At 34.6% G+C, this 17,372-nt stretch overlaps 1 protein-coding gene across 2 annotated transcripts in view; it reads right to left on the bottom strand.

The window, feature by feature from the left end:
• The window catches only part of LOC150108758 (transmembrane emp24 domain-containing protein 5-like), a 65,261-nt gene that overhangs the window by 17,231 nt on the left and 30,658 nt on the right, over window positions 1-17,372 (bottom strand). For both annotated transcript variants that reach the window (XM_090416215.1, XM_090416216.1), the window contains exon 3: window positions 241-430. In XM_090416215.1, the coding sequence (XP_090272341.1) occupies window positions 241-430 (190 nt within the window). The remainder of the gene's footprint in view (window positions 1-240; window positions 431-17,372) is intronic.

The following is a 17,372-nucleotide window of genomic DNA, read 5'->3' as shown; positions in this document are numbered from 1 at the left end:
TATTCTCTCTGAGTCTTCTATTTCTAACTTTTCTTCTAATCTACTAAAACACAAAACTCTACAATTTTTTTCTATTCCTTTTTTGTTTACTAAAAAGGAATACAATTTTGTTGTATTCCTTTTTTCTTTACTAACCCAATTCTAGAACTAAGTTCCAGTCTTTGACAAAGTCTGAGATTAACTGGCAGAATAAGAAAGATTAATGGAACAAATAATATTTAGAGCAATTTAATCTCTTACCTTAATTTGGTCCATTGTGTCATTATATACAAGCTCAGGAGGAAATTCTAAATCCATGTTTTCCCACTGGTCATCTTCATTCTCTGCCTTTGTATCCACATATATTTCAAAATATATAGTCTTTGTAGAGAAATGGCTAAAACTATTATCAAAGCATAACTTGTGATCTCCTTCTTCTTTAACTTCAAAACTATATTTAAAAAAAAAAAAAAAATATATATATATACACACACACACACACACATTATATAAACACACACACACACACACAGCGATTATCCCCCTTCTTTTAAACTGCAAAGTACCAGATATCCCAAAATCACCATTATAGGTAGTCCTGAAAAGTTAAATGATACACAGAACTCTACACAAATCCATTTTTACATGAATTAATATATAAAAGGAGTTTGATACTCAGGTGATCTCACTATATCTTTGTGTGTATTTTTTATGTATATATACACTACTCAAGAACTAGAAATATTTTATTATAGATTTTAATATGCCATTTTACAAATACTGTAATTCCCTCCATGCAAAAAAGAAAAGAAATTAATTTGGGTTTAAAGACAGCATAGTGCAACTAATATTGCTCTACTATCTACCAAATAATTTGCTTGCTACCTCATGCTTATCTATTATGTTTTTCTATGCTCTCTAACACATGTTATGATATATATGCTCCCTAACAGCATTATAACAAAATGGTAATAAAAAAAATAGCAAGCTTATTAGGTAATGGAGTTACTCACTGCTATCTTTGCTATTTCCTTTATTATCTGACAAATCAGGAACAACATGAAACCTTAAGTTTCAGAAAATTCATGAAGTAACACAAAACGGTAATATCCAAGTGAATATTAAGTGATTAAATCCTGTTATTAAAAAAACAAACAAATGTTTATGTATGAACATGATCAGAAAGAAATGCCTCTACACTCAATGACTATAAGGCTCATTAAGTACTTTGTGATGTTTTATGACTATGTACAATTATAAAATTAGTTAATATCGGTTTCTGTTTGTACTGAACTTAAAAAGTTAAATGGGGAACAGAGGGGCATTATACTATGATCAAATTTCTCTTTTATGCAAACAATCAAAAATTATTTTTTAAGACATGCTGGTCATGCGTTACGGGAAAAGACCACCATATGACAATGTGAAACACTAGAAAAAACATTTCCTTCAGTGTTGCATGGTGATCAGCATTCATTTCAGACAAATTATGGAGCCTACAACCATGTTAGAAATAATTAATTTCCCAACAGTTAGACTTCATATTAAGGTCTTCATCTAGCGTATACACATATGTATACTCTGGCCAACTTCATTCTATACGCGGGCCAATATATGACGAGCGCTAGCGTTCGCAGGCTGCACACTTTTAGACAGAACTTAAATAAAAATAAACTCTGCATCTTTTCAAGGAAATAGTTATATATATTGAATTGCTATATTTGTTAAATCATTTTACTACTGGGAGAACAATATAAAATACTTGAAACGGAGTCCTGAAACTGGTCACTGTAACCAGAGCAGAGCAAGTGACTTTCAGTGATGCGTTACTCTGGAGAGCATTGAAATCTACCACTCCCACTACTACAACTTGCACAGAGAAACAGTGATTTTATAAAATGAGTAATCTTTTTAAAGCAATTTTGATTCCATGTTGAGAATATAAATTGTTTCCGTCATCAGAAATAATGAATATAACTAGTATATCAATCAGAAAATCTGCAGTCGAAACTAATAGCTAAATTGATAATACATATAATTTAATATAGTTTTTATCCTGCCTCGGGCCGCACATATAATTTAATATAGTTTTTATCCTGCCGCGGGCCGCACAAAATCATGTTACGGGCAGAATGCGGCCCACGGGCCTGCTTCACCTATGCTCTAGATGAAGACAAGCTATATCACATTTCAAAGAGTATGCCAAAGAGACAATGATTTGATCAACCATTATTCTACTGGCCTGCCCTCTAGTGGAAAAAAACAACTCTACATCAGAGAACAAATTCACCAAGTTTTATTAGAGCAAAAGTGGTGTCCTAAATTAACATGAGAGTTGTTATATTAGAGTTAAGATCCCGGATTACTTACAGGACTGTAAGTAATCTGGGATCTTAACTGAGGTCAGCAAGAGAAGCCTGTTTATGTAAAGGAGGAAAAGAGAGTAAGTGAAAGTTAAGAATCCCAGGGTACTCCACCTTTGGTGGTGAAATGCAAAAAGAGGAAGCCATTTGCCAAGACACAATGAGGAGTAAACACAAAGGAAGCTGTCAAGATGATACAATTTTTGTGATTCACTATGAATAGATTTGCTTGATTGATAATAACTAGGTTTTTAACTTGTATGCAACTGTTTATTTATACTAGATGTATTTCCTTTACATATTTCACTGTCTATATGACTAATAGCATCATTGAGAGGTTACTTAACATAAATAAAAAAAAAAAGGTAAAAAATTAAACATTTTCAAACAGCAGTTAATATCTATATTGAAAAGACTGGAATGATAGTTTAATCATGAGTATCATTAGGCATGTTACATGCAATCTCTCCATTGTTGTGTAACCTGTGTATGAGATTGCTGGCATAGAACAGGTCTTTAATTTTATACGTTAATTAATGATTTCCAGATGTCGTGAAGGATCATTCCTTGATTTCTATTTAGTGTGCCTTTTGAGTGAATGACCTTGGAGGACTCGAACAATCTATCAAAATAATTTTCGTCTAAGTATGGTATGGAGGATGCTTGCCAATTTATTGTGCAATGTTTTCTTTCAGGATGCGCACTACAAGTCTATCCTTTTCTTCATGTTTGTTTTCAATGCCACCCATGTGTTCTTTGTTATGGATTTCAAAACTTTTCCAACTCTGACTTATGTATATCTTCCCACAAAAGTACAGAATGTTTATAAAATGGAACTTTGTTTTTAGGGCAGCATAGAAAGCTTTGAAGGTGTTGAATGGCTTGAATGCCATTCTGATGTTGACTGCCTTTAATATTTTGGCTATTTTTCTTGATGCACTGCCAACATATGGAACAGATACCATGCCTTTGTAATTAATTTCTGTGTTATCATGGGGTGGTTCATCAGAAAATAGAAGTTTCTTTAGTATCTTTTTTTGAGTATCCATTTTGAAGGAATTGGTGAAATAGGATTTGAAGTTCTTATTTTCATTTCATGTCATCATTTTTTTAATATGTTCTATTTTTTCTATTTTCCAAGGTTTTGATTATACTTAATTTTTGTTCAAGGTGATCAAATGAGCTTGCTAGTAGGTACCTGCCTGTGTGGGTTTCTTTACTATAGACTTCCAATGATAATCCTCTAGCAATGTTTTTGTTAACAATGATGTCTAGGAATGGTAATTTTCCATTCTTTTCTACTTCTAATGTGAATTTTATTTTTGGATGTTGATTAATTCAGAAAACATAGAAAATCCTCCAGGTCTTTTTGGGTGTGTTTCTAGGCAATAAAGATGTCATATGTATGTTGGAGATATGTGGATGACATCTGGAAATCATCTTTAATTTTATGCATGTTAAAGACATGACCTATGCCATCAATCACATACAGAGTTTACACAACAATAGAGAGACTGCACGTAATGCCTAATGATACTCGTGATTAGACTATCATTCTGGTCATTTTCAACTATAGATATTAACTGCTATTGGAAAACATTTAGTTTGTTACTGTTTTTTTTATTTATGTTAAGTCATCTTAACTGTTATGCAGACAGAGGGCACAGCCACATAAAGTCTCCTCTCTCTCTCTCTCCCTCAGGGCTATTATGTTTCAGGATTCAGGCAATTTTCTGTAGTGAAAAGCAAATCTGATTATAATTTTACTTGGCTACTCAAAGCTGTCATTTTTTTGTAGTTTGTAGTTTGGCTATTTATACAAAGGGTGAAGAATTATAACGTGGTCACTCATCACTCCTCTGTATACATTATTTCATTTTAGATAAAGGGAGAAAGCAATTTAATAAATTATTTTGTTTCAGCCTAATATCAACTACTACTTCAGTTACATGTTTGTCAGTTTGATAGATAAAATTAGATCAAATGATGATACAATTTTTTATAAACAGAGAAAGAGACATGCAAGAGAGTAAATAAAATAAAATAAATCATTTTAAAATATTCAGTTGAATTTATACATAAGTTGAAGAAAGATATTAATGAGAATAAGAAAATGTATATTGATTAATGAAGAATAAAAGAAGAAGCTATGAAAAACATGTTCTTTAATAAAGAGATGGAGTTACTGAAAGAGAAGAATAGGATGATATGTAGCAACATGATTTTAGAGATCTGTCAAACAAAGACAAAAGCCTTAGTGAAATAAACTGGAATGAATACAGAGATAAGAGCAATAACAGGGAAATATCTGGCAGTGATTGAAGAAGAATTAAGGAAGATAAAGAATGGAAAATGCCCTGTGGCAATGCTGTTGAACTGATAGAATTTTGGTAGTTAAGATTGAATGGACCAAGGGGGTTACTGTTCCAATATTTAAATAAGACTCCAAAAGGGGATTGTAGTAACTATAAAGAAATCACATTATTGTGTCACTGTGCCAAGTTTTATAAAAGGATAATGATAACAAGTATAAGGAATAAAACAGAGGAAAGTCTAAGAAAAAAAAAAAAAGCAATATGATTTTAGAAAAGAGAGATCAACTGTTGATCTTCCTATAAGAAAAATGATAGAGAGATACTAGGAATTCGAAAAAAAGCCTATTTATGACATTTCTAGATTTGGAAAAAACCTCTGATTGGGTTCAACATGAAAAAGTCTGGGAAAGTTTGGAAAGGACAGGCATAGAAAATGAAGAAATAGTTATAAGAATATGTATATTACATGTAAAAGCAGTGTGAAGACTAATTTGCTAATTCAAAGCAGTTTACAGTTAATAATGGACTGCAACGAGGAAGTGTTTTTATCTCTGTTGCTATTTACTGCAGTGATGAATAGGGTCCTATATACAGTTAATGACCCAGAAAGGAGAAACAGCTGGTGATGATTTGTCACACATGCAGAAGAGCTAAGGAAAAAACTGGATAAAGAACTACTGATTATTTACTTATTAACAGTATTAGACTCAATGAACAAGTCTTGAAGAGTTCTTTCCTTCATGATTACACGGTGATCAGAATATCATGAAAATTATGGAAACAATTATGGTGTTAGAGTAAAACTTCAATTTAATATAAACCAAAATAATCACTTGACATTTCGACCTTCACATTAAGGTCATCATCTGGAGTATACACATATATATATACAAAGAAACAAGCTGCACTACAATTACATGGTATGCTAAAGTTACTGATCCACTGTGAAAACTATTGGCCTGACCTCTGGTGAAAAAAAAAAAAAATTTAATCATATATGTGTACATATAAATTAAAACAAACCAGTATGGATGGTGGCCAGTAAAAGCTGAAGTTCATGTAATTTTGTAACCTAATAGATAATAATAATAACAGGACTCTAGCTTTGATGTAGTAAGGTTTTTTTTTTTTTTTTGAGTGAAAATTTCAAATATTTGGGAAGTCTACTTTCTAGTTATGAAAGTTTAGATCAGGAGATATCAAGGAGGATTTTGCTGGACTAAGGCTTTTAACAGTGTACTTTGGGACAGTGAGCCCTCACCGAAGTATAAGCTTCTGATTAACAGAAGTTATTTTCTTTCTACTTTGTTATATGTAGGAGAAGCATGGGGGACTAACAAGCAACGAAATGCAAGTGTTGATGAAAGTGTGGCAAAAACAAGGAAAGACAAAATAAGAAATGTAGACATGATAAATGTTTTAGGACTAGCAGTGTTGAAGAAATGCTTGTCAACTCCTGCTTTTATTATTATTATTATTGTTTCGGGAAACTCCAAGGAGTCGACAGACTCATCGAGGGAGGCCCTAACATCATGTCAAGAACAACTATTCGACATTCACACAGCATCTATCATACCTTGCCTTGAACTCATTCACAGTCGTAGCACCCACAACAGACTCTGGATGCTTATTCCACTCATTCACTACTCTCCAAGTAAAAAACCTAGCTCTAACACCCTTGTCAACCATGCTCTTGCCCAGCTTCCATTCATGCCAAAAATATCTTCTGGATCAATCTTATAGAGACCCTTCAGTAATTTGAATGTCTCAATCATATCACCCCTCCTTTGCCTATCGACCAATTTCTGCAACCCACAAATCTTCAACCTATTCTCATAAGGTTCATTCCACAAACCTGCTATCATCTTGGTCACTCGTCTCTGGATCCTCTGCACTTCCTCCCCATCACGAAGAAACCCTGGTGCCCATAACTGGGCACAGTAGTCCAGATGGGGTCTTATCAAGGCTAGATACAGAGGAACAACTTGTTTATCTCTGCATGTTAAAGTATTTTTCAGAAGCCAAGTGATTTGGTGAGCTGTTTTAGTCACTTTTGCAATGTGTCCCCTAAACTTCAATTCCCTATCCACCAACACTCCTAAATCCCTGGCCTCATCAATCTCCTGGAGTACGGTTCCACCAATGCGATATACTGCTGCTATTCTTTTCACCTCAAAGTGCATAACCTTACACTTTGGCACATTAAATTGACATCCATTTTTCCTAGCCCAGTCCTCCAAACTATCCAAATCATCCTGTAAAATTTTGACATCCTGTGCACTCATAATTGCTCTACCCAACTTTGCATCATCAGCAAACAAATGAACACTTCCTCTCAAATCCTTTCCTATATCATTGATGAACAAATTGAAAAGCAGTGGTCCAAGAACAGAGCTCTGTGGCACTCCACTAGTCACAAGCCATCTTTTAGACTCCACTCCTGAATAAACCACTCTCTGGTATCTCTCTCTCCTTCAACCACCCTCCTATCCATCTCACCAACCATATATCTATCCCCATCTGCTCCAGTTTACTGATTAGGGTTCTATGTGGTATCCTATCAAAAGCCTTGGCAAGGTCCAGTAGTATTACTGTAAACCCATTACCCCTATCCAGTTCAGCCGTCACTGTGTTATAAAACGTGAGCAAGTTACTGAGGCATGATCTACCCTTCACAAAACCATGTTGTCCCCCATACAATATCCCATTTTCGTCTATCCAATCCTGTATTCTTTTTTTGACTAATTTCTCTAAGACCTTGACAATGATTCCTGATATGCTAATCGGTCGGTAATTTACAACAGCAGTCTTGGAACCACCTTTATGCAGTGGAACTATTTTCCCCTCTTTCCACCCCCTTGGGACTAACCCAGACCCGAGACTCAAATTAAACAAAATGGTCAAGGGTACTGACAATTCTTTAGCTGCTTCTCGTACAACACGAGCTGGTATACCATCCAATTCCACAGATGTAATGACATTGAGGTTATGCAATAGACTACTCACCTCCACTTCATTCACCACAATTCCCGTATCATCTACTGATGATATATTCTTGATGATATATTCTTGCAAAGTGCTCACTCAGTAACTCAACTATATCGACTGATTCAGTTACCATCGGCATTCTTTAAAATCATTCTGCCATGTACATTTTTCCTTTTACTTGCTACATATCTAAAAAACTGTTTAGGATTCTCTTTAGCCTGCATGGCCAATGTTCTTTCGTAATCCTTTTTTGCTTTTCTTACCACACTCGTTACCCTTCTGGCCTGCGCTTTATACCGTTCATGTGCCTGCCGGTCACCTTTCTCCTTAAATTCCCTCCTTAGTTGTTTCTTTTTTTGCAGCTCAAGGTTAATGGTGTTATTCATCCATTTAACCCCTACTTCATTTATTATTCGGAATCTAGGTATACATGAAGCCATTGCTTCATGCAAACACTTCTTAACTACCTCCCATGCACTATCGACTTCTAGTCCTTGCAGTTTCACATGCCATGGTACTGAACCAATCAAACTCCTAAGGTTGTCATACTTTCCAGCCCGATAATTCCACATGTACCCTGTCTTAATTGAAAATTCTACACCATTAGCCACCTCCCAAGTCAAGACCCTATGATCACTCTCACCGATTGGTGGCAATGTGGTCATATTTGTTACAACTAAATCCTCAGATGTAATTACTAGGTCAAGCACTCTCTGACCCCTAGTATTTTCCATTACATGCTGTCGCAGATAGTTATCCCTTAATAACTGAATAAAATCCAATTCCTTCCTCCTGTGTGTCCTCTCCTCACTCCAATCAATGCGACCATAGTTGAAATATCCCATAATAATCACTCTCCTTCCACTTATTTCTTCTATTTGCTTGTGCAAACTGTCACCACCATCTTTTCCATCACCTGGTCTATAGCAGCACCCAATTGTATATTTAGTTCTGCTAGCCACAATCTCACACTAAATGGGCTCAAATGTGCTCTTTTCTCTATCCTGCAATTCAACTTCTATTCTCCTTGGCTGCAGCTCATCAGCTATCATCAACAATACTCCTCCCCCCATTTTATTCTCCCTGTCATTCCTGAACACACTATACCCATCACATTCAATCCCACTAACAATATCATCTACAGTCAGCCATGTTTCACTAATACCAATAACCTGTGGTCTGGAAGTGCCAACCATGGCCAAAAACTCTTCCTTCTTGTTCCTAATACTCCTAGCATTAGTGTAATGAATTTAAGACCCTCATTAGCCCCAACCCTACCTTGATGCCTTATATTAACTATCCCACTCTGATTTGAAGTAGTTTGGACATATAATTTAGGGAGGGAAAAAACTGAGCTGTAACAGTGTTCATGAAAAAGGAATATGGGAGGTGATAGAGAATAAGAATAATTAGGATGATAGAGAATCAAAGATCTTCAAAGAAATGAAGATCTTCGATCCATCTGACCTGATAGATTCTCTTGGAATGGTTGCTGATCTGAACTAGTCAAAAGGACAATTCCATTAATGCCTTCGTTTCATAAGATTTCCTACAGGACTAATACTGTTGTATATTATACTTGAAAAGAAATTGTAGTCTTGTTTTAATACTTTACTAAATCATTAGCAAACAAAGTTTGTGCAAGAAGTATCTTCACAGCTAGTCCACTTGTATATTGAGGCTATTGAATTCACGGTTGTCTCAATATCTCATAATGCAAAATATTATGTAAAAGTCACTACCCAGAACAGTTTCAACCATTCTTGAGGTCTAATGTAAAAGATTACAGCCTCTTTATATGAGTAGACTAGTCATGAAGATACTTCACACACCAACTTTGTTTGCTTATGCTTGTGTAAAAGATTAAAACAATATAATTTCTTGTCAAGTGACACTTTTTAATCAAAAACTTTCTAATATGATGTATTAATCCATCCATTTTATATTAGTGTTCATAATTAATAAAGTTGCAAGCAAATTCAGACTTGATTAATGTTTAGAATGATATATTGAATTCTCCAGTAGCTTTTCTTCTTGCTCAGTCTCTTCATGCCTGAGAACTCGTGACCCTAGCCACAATGTCCCTCCATTTCTTTCTGTCTTTTGTTGAAGCAGTGGCCAACTCCAAAGTAAGTCTGGTGATCTTTTTAATCTGGGGCAACCATCTTGGTCTTTGGTGTCCTCTTTTCTTTGTCCTTCCACTTTGCTCTGGATGATAAGTTTTTCCAGGTTGTTTGAATTCGAATGTCCATTCGAATGATGGACATTCAAATTTTCATATCTTGAAATGCGACTGAAATATTTGAGAATTCTTTCATTTACAATATCACATCTCTCTCTTGATTTTTAGTTGACTTGTACTTTCATTAGACCTTTTGTCCATCCAGGAGATTCTCAACATCCTTCTCCAGCACCACATCTTGAAGCTGTTATCTTGTCCATATCTTTCTTCCTGAGTGTCCAAGATTCAGCACCATAAATGAAAATCGAAAACAACAAGCTATTGACCAGTCTTGATTTAGTGGTGATAGAAATGTTTCTATCTTTCCATATTTTCTGTAACTGCACCATTGCTGAACTCGCCATAGTAATTCTTTTAATTTCTGGTTGACATCTACTCTTGGTGTTTATTAGAGCTCCAAGGTAAATGAATTCATCCACCTTCTCAAAGTTAATGTTGTGGGTGAAATTGTCATTTTCATCTATAGCCATGTATTTCGTTTTATCATGATTAATTCTTAAACCTTTCCCATTCGAATGATGGACTTTTAAATGATGGACTTCAGTTCTCCTTTCATCAGATTATTTATCTTTTTACCACCAACTGAGAAACCACTATCATGTCCATTAAGTGCCTTTCTCATATTGTATTCTTCATAAAGATTGCATAGATCAGGAGAGAGCATGCATCCTTGCCTCACACCTTCCTCGGCGTTGAACAACTGAGATGTTTTTCCATCCAATTCCACAGCAGCCTGATTCCTCTAATACAGTTGTTTTAAAAGGTGTATCAAGTGTTTTCTGGAAGGTCCATTTTACTTAGTATTTTCCACAGGTTCTTCCACCTGACACAGTCAAATGCTTTAGTGTAATCAATGAAACACATATACAAGGGAATATTAAATTCTTAAACTTTTCAACTAAGTGCCTTAGATTAGAAATTTTATCTCTGGATCCACGTCCTTTTCTTAAACCTGCCCATCCTGTAAGAAGTTGTTACTCGACATATTGTTTAAGTCTTTCTTTAATAATATGGAGAAGAATTTTGCTTGCATGTAAGATCAAGGCTATAGTTCTATAATTATTGCATTTATTGACATTTGCTTTTTTCTCTATTGGGATAAAAATGGATTTTACCCAATCAACAAGCCAATTTCCTGTCTCCCAGATTTTATTACAAACTTTTCTGATGATTTCAATTCCTATGGGTCCTAGAAAAGTTCACTTCATATTTGGTCGTGGCCCCAGGGTTTTCCCTTTTCTGAGTTTTTTTTTTTAGAGCTTCTTCAACCTCTTCTTTTAAAATACAAGGTTTCCTTATGGAAGTATCTTATGTTTTCTTTGTTAAATGAGACTGAATTATCTTTGTATAGATTTGAGCAATAGTCTTTCAATCTATTAAGGATGTCTGTTAGATCATTAAGAATATGATTGTTGGCATCAGCTTACTAAGTAGGTCTTTCGTTTGATTTTGATTTGAATGATAATCTGTTGATAAAGTTGTTTTCATCTTTAATGCAAAGTTTTTTGATGAGCTCGGATAACTCGCTATAGATCTGCCTATCATCTTCTGTTGAAGGTTCTTTTAATTTTATTTCCCTTCTTATCTCGACTTGTTTCAAAGTTTCATTTAATATTTAGGGTGTGTTGATTCTGGATTTTTGGGGCAACATCGACTTTGCAGTTTCCAGAAATATTATTTTGGTTTTATCTCAAAGTTCTTCTGAGGTCGTTTCATCAGTGAATGCATTTAAATGGCATGATTGTATGACAGGGGGACTTTCCTATGACGAGTCTTTGGCTTCCTGGAGGTTCAGGGATGATAACTGTGAATGTATCAATTTTTACCTCTTTAAAAATTGGCACCCATGTGGGGACACCTGTAATCCCCATCGGGCGCATCCCCTGGTGGCCAATCGGGGAATGCTCGTCATAGTTTACTATGAAGGGTAGGAGGGAAATAAAATACCTCCCGTGGACTAACAAAATAGCACTTCCCTCATAGGCCGGTCTGGGGCCTCGAAGGTGGCAGCCCCACCACCAGACTCGGGTGCTGAAGGCTAATCCCCTGCACACCTTAAAATTTCACTCATTAAAAGAAATAACAAAGAGATAGCCGAACTGCCTAAATGGTTAATGACAAAGCGAGGAAAAAGGTACATGAGATACGGAACATGGAACGTTAAAAGTCTACATGGAAAAGAAAACGAATTAATTGATGAATTTAAAAAATCAAGATTGGATTTGCTAGCAGTCACAGAAACAAAAAAGAAAGGTCAAGGTTGCCAGAAAATGAAAGATGGGTATATACTTTCTATTCAGGGGTAAACCCAAGAGAATGGGGAAAACAAGGGGTAGCTTGCATAATTAAACCAGATCTCAAAGAATATAAATGTATTACTAAATGGCAACTAATAAACGAAAGGCTGTTGACAATCACTATAGATTTTAAATCGACAACCAAGTATTCACTGTAATTGTTGCATATGGCCCAAACAATAATGCCAATAAAGAAATTAAAGATGAATTCTTCGAACTCTTACAAAAAACAATTGAAGAAGTTTAAGGGCATATCATACTACTAGGAGACTTTAATGGCCGGGTAGGGAATCAAGTAGATGAAGAAATGAAACAAGTGTTGAGATCACAAGGAGAAATAACCCGGAATAATAATGGAGAAAGAACAATAAATCTTTGCTTTACAAATAATTTAGTAATAGCGAATACTATGTTCAAGCATAAAGAAATCCATAAGTTTACCAGGGAAGAGCCCAATAGAAACGAAAAATCTATAATCAACTATGCCATCATAAGCAGATCGTACTGGAAGTATACAAAAAATGCAAGAGTCTACAGGGGTCCTGAAATAGGCAGTGACTGCTACTTATTAGTATTGGAAACAATCCATAAAATAAAAGTTGAAAAATGTAGAAAAAGTAGCAAGGAAATAAAATGTTATGATAAAGAACTACAAACTAAAGAAAGAAGAAATAGCCATTGAGTATAAAAGTAAAATAGAAAAGAAGATGAAAGAAGTAGAAAAAGAGATATATGAAGACCAAGAAGTAGAAAACCTATGGTACAGATTCAAAACACTTCTTCTAGAAACAAGCAAAGAAATTTGTGGTGTATCATTAAATAATAAACAGAAGAAACATAAAACACCCTGGTGGACTGAAGAACTAAAAGAAGAAATTAAAAAGAAAAAGCAATTATGGAAGAGATATATAACATCAAAGCTGCAGGTTGATAGAGAACTATACAACAACCAAAGAAATAAAGTTAAAACATTAGTGAGAGCAGAGAAAAGAAAATGATGGGAAGACTTCAGACATACTTTAGAACAAAATTTTAAAGGAAACCAAAAATTCTTCTATAATGTTTTAAGAAGAATGAGGTCAGAGAAAGAATGCCCCATAAAGTTTATCAAAAATAAGGATGGAAAGTTACTCACAAATTCCAAAGACATCATGGAAAGATGGAAACAGTACTTTCAAAAATTATTGGAAGATGCAGGACACTGACCTAAGAGCAAGACACACAAGCAAAATAGAAGATCAGAGTGAAGAAATTCATGTGCAAATGAACTGTTAGCAACAATAAATAAAATAAAACTGGGAAAATCAGCAGGCCATGACCAAATAACACCAGAAATGGAAAAGAATTTAGAAATGAAAGCCATAAAATTTCTTTTACACCTATTCAATGTTGTATGGAAAAAGAAAATTATTCCCAAAGACTGGGAAGTAGCTATAATAATCCCTATATTTAAGAAAGGAGACAACCGCAAATGTAAAAACCATACAGGAATTTCACTTTTAAGCGTTCTAGGAAAATTATATACCCGCATGTTAGAAGCGGGGCTTAGGAATCAAATAGACACACTGGATGAAATGCAATATGGCTTTCGAAAAAATAGAAGCACACAGGATCTTATCTTCAGTCTTAGACAAATATCAGAGAAAACATTGGAATATTGAAAAGAACTACATTCATGTTTTATAGATTTTGAAAAGGCCTTTGACAGAGTTCCCAGACACTTAATATGATAAACATTAAAGAAAAACAAGATATGAGATAACTTAATAGCAGCCATACAAAGCCTCTACAAAAGTAATAGAAATTATGTAAGAACCTGTAATAATAGATCAAAAGAATTTGAAACAAATGTAGGAGTGAGGCAAGGCTGTATCTCAGCCCTCTTCTCTTCATCGTAGTAATGGATGAAATTTTAAAGGCATGCCAAACAAAAACAAAAAAGTTCCACTTAGAATACAGGAAACTGAAAGAAACCAGGATTTCACATATGGCTTTTGCAGATGATGTAGTGATTCTAGCAAATACAGCTGAAGATCTGCAACACAATATCAACATTTAGTATGAAGAAACAAAGAAAAGGAATATGACCATAAATATAAATAAAACTAAAACAATGATCATATCTAGAAACCAACAAAAACACATAATAAAAATAGAGAATCACCAACTGGAACAAGTCCACTCCTTTAAATACTTGTGATCATATATACAAGAAGATGGTAGACTAGACACAGAAATTAACAACAGGATAAGAGGGGGAACAAAGCTATTCTATGCAATGAAAGGCCCACTCCTAGATAAGAAAGAAGTCACCCAAAATACCAAAATGGCAGTGTACTGTTCAGTGTTTCTACCAACATTAACATACAGTTGTGAGTCTTGGTGTTTAACAACAGGAAACACAAATAAACTACAAACAACTGAAATAAAATATCTCAGGAAAGTGGCACAAAAAACAAGACTAGACCGAATAAGAAATCAAACCATAAGAGCCAGCCTTCAAGTTGCACCTCTGAATCAATTCATAACACAAGCCTAAATGAGATGGTTTGGACATCTTAATCGAATGGAAGAAGGAAGAATAGCAAAAACTGTATACGAAAGCCAGAAAATAGGAAAAAAAAACATAGGCAGACCCAGGAAAGGTTGGCAAAAGGAAATTAAAGAAAAACTGGAAAAGAAGGGAATTAACTGGAAAGAAGCAAAACAACAAACCTTGGACAGGACGGTATGGAAATCTCTTTGGCAAAATCTCAATGCTTAAAAGCATAAGAGATCATAGACGAAGAAGAAGAAGAAGAAAAATTGGCAGTCAACCATACTGCTTTTTGTCACACTCGATGATGAAATAGTTTTTAGTTCATATCTGATTAAAAACACAACACTCCAAATCAACTTTCTGCCTTTTGGGAACATTTTTAAAGATGAGTTTTTAATTTAATACAAATTAATGGTAATTCAATACAACGAACAAGTTATATGAAAATAGCAGTTTCACAATATGAAAAGATTGATACATACATAACTGTATTTAGCATATATATATATGAATGCACCAGACTACATGTACATATTTGATACAGAGCTAGATGCTTGCATGCCTGTACACATAGCAATGCAAAATAGATGAAACGCAGATAAGAGAGACAGAAATTCATAACAGCAATACCTGGCTTTGTAACTTCAACTCTCACATATTTCCTGCAATGAATGCCAGTCTTTTCAATGTCTTTATTTTGACTTATTTTAGCACTGAATGTACAAGGTTCTTAAAATAATTTAAAAATGCTGAAATGCTGTTTTAATTCACTTTCCACACAAGCCATATAAAAATCATCCATGGTCATATCCAACCTGCAAGGCATGGATTGGCCACTATTGCCTTAGATATTCCATGGATATGTCAACAATGTCAAACTACACTTTTTAGTCAGTGGTGTTTAGATCAAAATAAAAACAAGAAATGATAGATTGTGATAACTACTCAATGGTTCAGTTGCTAAAAGGAAATATGCAAACGTTTTTGTTTTAAGAAATAACATATGGCATATACAGTATGTGTGTGTATGTATATATATATATATATATATATATCTACTCTCTATATATATAAAAAGATAAGCCGAAATTTGAAACGTTTTTATGTCACGTTTTTTGTCTTATCGGCTTACCAGTCCAGAACTTGGGGAGCAGAGTCCCCTAGTATGTGTGTATATATATATATATATATATATATATATATTTTTTTTTTTTTTTTCAGAATTCATTTTTATTCGGTTGCAATATTATGAAAAAGCTTTAATGACTGATACCGAGAGATAAAAAGATGACATGATATTTTTGAAAAGATACTACTAGTTTACTAGTTTCGTTGAATTGATCAACATCTTCAGGTATCACAATCAAAGAAGTATATAAAGAATTACAGAGACTTAAAATTGTAATAACAGAACAAGTACAAAAACGAAAGTAGCGTGTTTGTAAACAAAATGTGAGCTTGAGTTCCAAACAAACGTATACTACGCGCTGTCGCAAGTGCGCTAGTACTGAACAGAGGCAACGTGTGCATCAGAGAGATTAAAATTCAGGCTGTTGTTGATATGAGAGGAATCTAGAGAAATTTCCCTAGATTCGACAATCTTTCTCTCGAGTTCATCATAGCACACATGGATGTTAGAAGTTTGAGTCCAGTTCACAATGTGTTGGCAGCCTTCATCTGAGTTAGCTGAAAAGAGAACATGGCTAGAGAGAGAGCGTTAGCTCTAGTCCTGTAATGAGATGTCTCGACGATGTTCTTCCAAATGCAGAAGGATGGATTTAGCAGTCTGGCCATAGTATGGCTTTCCACAATCACATAAAATCTTGTACACTCCTGGAAACCGATTTGGAAGATGTTTCTCTTTAGGTTTGCTAAGTATTGAATAAAGTTTTGGAAGCATAGTAAAGCAAGTTTTGAAGTTAAACTTCTTGAGAATCTTTGACAGTTTTGGTGAAATAGAGCTGATGTAAGGCAAAGAGATGAAGGCTCTTAATAATGGTTTCTCTCCTAAGAAAAAAGCAATTTTCTTAGGAGAGAAACCATTATTAATAAAAGTTTTTTTAAGAAAAAGGAGTTCATTTTCAATTTCTGTTTCTTCTGTAAGTAATGATTTGGCTCGGTGAGCTAAGGTGGAAATAATACCAAATTTTTGTGGGGGATAGTGATGGGAGGAAACATGAAGGTATCTATCAGTATGAGTAGGCTTTCTAAAAATTGAGATTTTAATACTCTCAGCACATCTGGTAAATTTCAGGTCTAAAAAGGGAAGGCAGTCATCTGATTCCAGTTCGAAGGTAAAAGAGATTTTTCCATGGCACTTGTTTAGGTGGTCTAAAAATAAATTGAAGTTGTTGACACCATCTTCCCAGATGAGGAAAATATCATCAATATAGCGATACCAGAATTTTGGTTTAAGATGGAAGGAGTTAATAGCTTTTTCTTCAAAATCGTTGAGAAATATATCTGCAAGAATCGGAGAGAGCGGGCTGCCCACTGCCAGACCTGAGTTTTGTAAGTAGATCTTATTGTCATATTTGAAGTATCCTGACTTTATGCAATGGGAGAGAAGAGCAAAGAGTTTTTTTGATAATTTGTTCTTGAAAAGATCAAGGACTTCTTGAGCAGGTACATTTGTAAAGAGAGAAACAA

The sequence above is a fragment of the Typopeltis vanoorti genome, chromosome 3 (genome assembly GCF_054136105.1).
Source record: "Typopeltis vanoorti isolate ZY-2024b chromosome 3, IOZ_Tvanoo_1.0, whole genome shotgun sequence".
NCBI classification, from domain to species: Eukaryota; Metazoa; Arthropoda; class Arachnida; order Uropygi; family Thelyphonidae; genus Typopeltis; species Typopeltis vanoorti.
The sequence above is the reverse complement of the archived record's forward strand: the minus strand, read 5'-3'. Positions and strand labels throughout refer to the sequence as shown.